The following is a 6,286-nucleotide window of genomic DNA, read 5'->3' as shown; positions in this document are numbered from 1 at the left end:
TTTTTGAAAGAAAACACGCATTAAATTGAAGCATAGATCTCATTGAGAAAGGAAAAATAAAGAATCATCCTTGAAAAAAAAATAAAGGGAATAAAAATAAAGTGAAAAAAGGTGCACTTTCGCATAAGAAAAGGGGTAGGGAAATAAGCGCAGAAACAACTCGTAGAAAAGACCGACTCAGCTCTTTCTAACATGCAAAATTAACTTATTCGAAACACCTGCCCTGCCTGCAAATTAAATTTTAGTCATACTAATACAACATCATTTCATTATGGAAATGGTAAATGTAACCCATCAAACAATAGCAAAGTTTGCATGAACGTAATACGCAAAAGTCGAAACAATTATACATTTTAACAAATATGACATAAATGACGAATCCCTCAAAGACCTCTCATTTCATAATATGCTCAAAGCAAATTAGTGCTCCCCAGACATCCACTTTAGAAAAATACCAAACTAATTAAGCCTCCTAATGTCACTTTCTAAATCCATATGTTTTGAGAAATTCTCCTGAAATGCGACAAACCCAACTTATTTCTTGCCATTGTACATCGATTCTACCTTACCATCGTTTCCTCCAAGCAACATGTATTTATCTTTCCTAGTCAATCCAGTGCATTCAAACCCCAGGACATCACCCAACACCTTCTGCACGTGATTCGCTACCTCGATCGCCGATTTCCCTCCGGCCTTCACTGTCATCTCTTCCGGCAATCGATCAAGGAACGTGACCTCGTATGTTGGCCTTGGATTCATGAAGAAGAAATAAGGGTCCCAGAATTTGACCCCTCTCACGGTCGTCCCGTAGAACATGCTCTGCTTGCAATTGACGGCAACGGGGACGATCCTATCGCTCATTTCTGCGAACAAAGCACTGAACCTCAACAGGAATTGCTCACGACACGTGGTCCCCTCCGGACAAACTACTAGATCACCTTTTTGCAACAGTTCTGAAATTCGGGCAGCATCGGCCGCACGATCACGAGTTAAAGCAATGGCTGGGATTGGAGATAGGAACCTCGAGAGACGGCTTACGCTGTATGTGACACACGAGACTTTGCGTCCAAGTGCGATGGCGATCACAATCGGGTCAAGAGCTGTGCGGTGATTGCAGACGTAGAGGTTGCCTGGGGTCCCGGGAGACGGTGGGGGAGGTCGCTTTCCGCGTATCACGAGGTGAATGCCGAGCATCTCGTAAGTGTAGCGTACGATACGCTCGGGTAAAGGTAGATTGAAGTAGACACGAATAATGGAGAGGATGAAGCCAAATGGCAGCCAAAGGTAGGTTAGCAAGGCATTGAGTGGGTCCGGACGTTGGGCAAAGCGACCATCGTGGAAGATAATGCGGCTCTTTAGGCGATCAAGCGGTACCGGTGATGCTGATTTGCTAGGGTGCACCATGTACCCCTCCTGTTCACATCCCAAATTTTCATACACTTGTTCAGCTTATAGTGCAAAAAGAATACTATAAATCCATCGAAGGTAGATAACTTGTAGAAATGAATTGCAATATCCTACAATTTGTTTTTCTATATACGTCCGTATTTTAAGTGAATGTTTCAAATTTATAATAACTTATCACTTGCTTATCAGTTGCTTTCATGTTGAATTTCAAAGTTCAATTGATAACATCTAGAGGGATACTATTAAATTACATTACGTGGTATTTTTGTAAGGTAGAATGATTTATTTGGACCTCTAATTTTATAAAAAGTTTCATTTTAGTTCTTTTAATTTTTCATTTTTTTAGCTTTTAAATTTGCATCTTTTATTAAATTACTCAAAAATAGATAAAAATTAACATTTTTTAGATTTACTGATGTGACGTACACGTGGATGACACATTAGTATTTAATTATTTTTTAAAAAAATTACAATTTTTTAAAAAAAATTAAATATCATTAAAATTAATAAAATAATATTATTTTTAATATTTTTTAAATTTTAAAAAAATTAATTAAATACTAACGTGTCATCCATACAGCAATCTGCATGTATGCCACATCAGCAAAGTTAAAAAATGTTAATTTTTCTATCTATTTTGGGGTGATTTAACAATAAATACAAGTTAAAAAATTAAAAATTAAACAGTAAACTAAAATGACCTTTTTATAAAATTGGAAGGTCAATAAAATTATTATACCTTTTATAATTATGTAAAATTACATAGAAGCCCTATAAAAAATAAAAGTATTGGTAAACTACAAAAATAGTCAATTTTGTCTGCCTCATATGATATTTTAGTTGCTTATGTTTAAAATATTACGTTTTAGTCATTTACTTTATCATTTTATTAGGAAGTAGTCACTCTACCGTTAAATACTGTTACCTCCATAGCAACAGTCCAAATGGGTTTTAAATGCCAACTTAAATGTCCTACATAGCGGTCTAAATTAAATATATTTAATTAAAAACCTATTTTTATTCCAACAACTGAAAATCCAAGCCATTTGGATTGCCATGTAGGACTGTCGTTAGGGAGGTAACGGTATTTAACGGTAGAGTGACCACTTTGTAACAAAAATATAACGCAAGTGACTAAAACATAATATCTCAAAAATAAATAATTAAAATATAATTTGAGAAAAACAAAAATAATTATTTTTATAATTCACCTAAAAGTATTGAATTTCACTATATTCTCTAAAGTAATGTTAAAAAGATCTTACAACTACAATAAATCTTAAAAATCCTAAATTTAATATTTTATTTGCTTATTTTATTTGATCTTCCACATGTGTAATATTAATTATGTTATTTTTATTTTTATTTCATAAATATTATTTTATTTTATTTAACAATTTTTTTTCTACGTGGACTTCAATTGTTAAAGAAAAACACGAGATTAAAAGGAAAAATAAATAAATTTAAAATGTCCAAAAATAATACAGACACTGAAAGTAGGACTAGACCTTCTTAGAGACTAATTCATCAATAAATAACAAAATTTAGATTAAACGAGTTAGGAGATAGGATCATTAAATGAAACTATGCCACCCAAAAAGGTACACATTTATGAGGTGGACCCGCACCTCATTGTGTTGGTGGGCTGTTGAGCTATGTTAAAACTGTGGGTCCAATCCAAAAATTAATACTTTAACCTAACCTTATCTGTTTGGATAAAAATTAATTATGAACCTTAACTTGTTGGATAAAAAATAATTATAATGACAGTCTGAATTAAACTTTTAATAAAACTAGACTTCATTATTTGTATACTCCATAAATTTATGAAATGTTAATTTAAATTTTGCAAAAGAAAAAAAATATTTCAAACAAATTTATGTTAACTAGATTTTGGCTTAATTACTATGTGGGTTAAAATCTATGCAACAAATTTATAAAAATTAAATATAATTTTGATTGAAGTAGTAGAATTAATATAGTAAAATTTTAAGTTCAAATATTATATTTTTAAATTTTATATAAAAAGATAAAATTATATTCAAAATAATATTTATTATTTTATAAAAGTAATAATTTTTTAATAATTTTGTAATTGAATTGTAACTATATCAAATTTTTAAAAAATAACAGAAATGTTCTTATATAATAATTAGATAAATTATTGATAGATACATATGTAAATAGACAAAATCTATGTTGTTTAGGCTAATTAGAGTGATGGAAATATTACAAATTAATTACAGCAACAAAACAATTCAAGTTAATCAAGTTTACACCGACCATGACTTTAATGATATAAATAAATATGTTTTGCAAGATTATCACGTTAACTCTACCCTGTATATTACCGTTTAAAGATTTTTCTGAACTTACGTCGCTTTAATTTCATAATTCAGAATATCCCTCGATTATTAATTCCTCTCGAGAGAAAAAAGTGACAGAAACAAAGAGAAAACCTATGAAGCAAAGCTTAATATAAATGAAGAATATCGATCAACATAGAATAGATGATCGTAGGTCGTAGAAAGACGAGAAAAGTAAGGCTACTTCTAGTAAGAAGACTAACCTTGCAAATTGACATGAAATCATGATCAGATTCACGGTCTCCGATTCCAAGATCAGGCGATTCATCACCAAACTCCTTCAAAATGGCTAATCTCTTAAACTTCCCTACTAAAACCCCGGGCTTCTTCACAAATCCCGTCGCCTTCTTTGTTTTAGGGTTCACTTCAATCTCTGTGCCTAAAACTTTATCTCCGCCGAGAAAATCCTTCACAAACGGCTCCACCATGAACGTCGGATTCGCCGTTACCACTACTTTCCTCTTGCATCTGTCAAATACCTCGAAACTTTCCTTCCTTACATTTGCAGCATAGAATCTATGAAAAATAAAATAAATCAGCAAGATAAGCTTAAAATGCTTCTAAAAGTTTAGCAAGAATGAAGTTGGACAATATTTTAAAAAAGGAAAAGGTTCGGATCTCTTTTGCTGGTGATACCTGGGAAGAACAGCGCGAGATACCAGCTCGATGTCGCGGATCTTGAGTCCAGCGAAGGAGATGAAAATGAGGATTTGAATACCAATAGCTTCGGAAATGAAGAGATAAGATATGATGACCAGAGGCAGAGAAAGAAGAAGGATAAGACCTCGAAGGAGGCTTCCCGCTTCAACGGCAATAAGCATGAAGTAGGGGAAAGAGCTTCGTGAGATTAAAAGCGTGCCATCCAGATCGGCGGCGATCGATTCGTACTTCAATCCATCGCATTCCGTTATCGAAGGAAAGGTTTTCCCTGCTTTTGGTGGAGCCATTTTTTGTTTTTCTCTTTGTAGCTGTGCTGTTTTCCCTCCGCTCTTTTAAGGGGGGAGGAGAGAAGGGAAGGGAACGTTGTGTTTTAAATGTGGCGGTTGAACTTTAAATTACGAGAATAGGCCTAAGGTTATGGCGGGTCAGAATGACGGAACACGCAGGGTTATACTGAAGTGACTGATACACCCTTTTCTTGTTAGTATTTGAAAAGAAACTCCATGAATGATTAATAGTTTAATTTGAATTTTGAGATTATGGTTGCTCACTGCTCAACCGCTTTCTGCGCGCCCTAATTAACATATTTACTTCCGACGCACCCAAGGTTTTTTTTAAAAAAAAAAAATTTATGTAAGATTAAATGCACATTGGTCAATTTCCAAATCAGTAATTGTTTTTAACAAACCCCTACCATTCAAAAACAATACTGGCAAATTTTCCATTAAAATTTAAATTTTCTATTGATTAAATAAATTTATTAAAACATTATCAACATATGTATGAAAAGGTAAGTATAGTTATACTTTTTGTTCCATGCAATGTTGGTTGATAACGTAACTATGGCTCAAATTAAGTCGAAAGGTGGGTTGCCAGTCGCCACCACCCCAAGATATATAATTAGTTATTTTTAGATCAAAGATTGGTGGCCTACAGACCAAGAATTTCGCCTATCTTTTCCCTTTAGAAGAATATGACGTCAATTTTTTTTCCTAGGCTTTGATATCTAGTTGTTACACTCAATTTTCATTAGATATAAAGTTGAATTAAATCCAGGATTGAATTTTTTTTCAATTTGATTCTTTTAGTATGTCTATTTGATGCATCGAAAGGTATTATAGTCACTTAATAACGAGGGTGATATTGGTTGGGTTCAATTAGATATTTTGGATATTTTAATCGTCCATCTTAATTTGGTTCGAATGAGTTCGATTCTTTTTTTTTATCATATTAATTTTTCGTATTGAATTTTTAAGCTTATTTTAATAAAATGAGCTTTATTTTATAGTATTTGAATATTATTTGAAAAAAATTTCAAAGCATTTTTCATAAATATTTTTAGAAAATAACAAATTTTTAGTATATTTCAAATTATTTTTCCTATTTTAAATAAAAATATTTAAATATGAAATATTTATTTTATATCACAAATATTTAAATTAATCTTTTATAAAATAAAAAATAGAATTCAGTTCGATTTCAAATAATTGCAATTTTTAAACTTGTATTCCATAAATGATCAGACACATTGGTTCAAGTCGGTTTTAAGTTTTTCGAGATCAGTCATACATAGTATGGTCCACTAATAGTGTATGAACTTACATACCACCGGTGTATCAAATATGAACTCTTAATATATAGCTTAGAGGAGGACATTCGCTTCCTTAATAAATGGACAAGTTTTAATTGTGACCCCTCCCAAAAGTAATAATTCGATTCAAGTTTTTTAGCCTATTAAATTAAATTAAAATTTTTTTAACACCTCTTAAATATTAATAATTAAATTTAAGATTTTTAGTTATAACAAATTGAGATAAATATTAAATTTGTATGTGAATTGTTGTTCAATGTGC

At 31.7% G+C, this 6,286-nt stretch overlaps 1 protein-coding gene across 1 annotated transcript; it reads right to left on the bottom strand.

Annotated features, from left to right (window-relative positions):
• Nucleotides 1–251: 251 nt before the first annotated feature.
• Nucleotides 252–5,037, bottom strand: LOC107911527 (probable glycerol-3-phosphate acyltransferase 8). Its single transcript, XM_041105879.1, has 3 exons — nucleotides 4,410–5,037; nucleotides 3,977–4,289; nucleotides 252–1,413 (listed from the first exon to the last, which is right to left on the bottom strand). Exons 1-3 carry the CDS (start codon nucleotides 4,718–4,720, stop codon nucleotides 535–537), a joined length of 1,503 nt encoding a protein of 500 aa, XP_040961813.1. The 5' UTR covers nucleotides 4,721–5,037; the 3' UTR covers nucleotides 252–534.
• Between the last annotated feature and the right edge of the window lie 1,249 nt (nucleotides 5,038–6,286).

This window comes from Gossypium hirsutum, chromosome D11, assembly GCF_007990345.1.
Source record: "Gossypium hirsutum isolate 1008001.06 chromosome D11, Gossypium_hirsutum_v2.1, whole genome shotgun sequence".
Taxonomy (NCBI): domain Eukaryota; kingdom Viridiplantae; phylum Streptophyta; class Magnoliopsida; order Malvales; family Malvaceae; genus Gossypium; species Gossypium hirsutum.
The sequence above is the reverse complement of the archived record's forward strand: the minus strand, read 5'-3'. Positions and strand labels throughout refer to the sequence as shown.

What these genes read in the sequence shown, in the direction of transcription:
- LOC107911527 (XM_041105879.1), bottom strand. Translation starts at nt 4,720, where the DNA reads ATGGCTCCACCAAAAGCAGGGAAAACCTTTCCTTCGATAACGGAATGC. An exon ending in TCTCGCGCTGTTCTTCCCAG is followed by an intron (nt 4,290 to 4,409) that starts GTATCACCAGCA and finishes TATTTTTCATAG; the next exon opens with ATTCTATGCTGCAAATGTAA. An exon ending in ATTTCATGTCAATTTGCAAG is followed by an intron (nt 1,414 to 3,976) that starts GTTAGTCTTCTT and finishes GGATGTGAACAG; the next exon opens with GAGGGGTACATGGTGCACCC.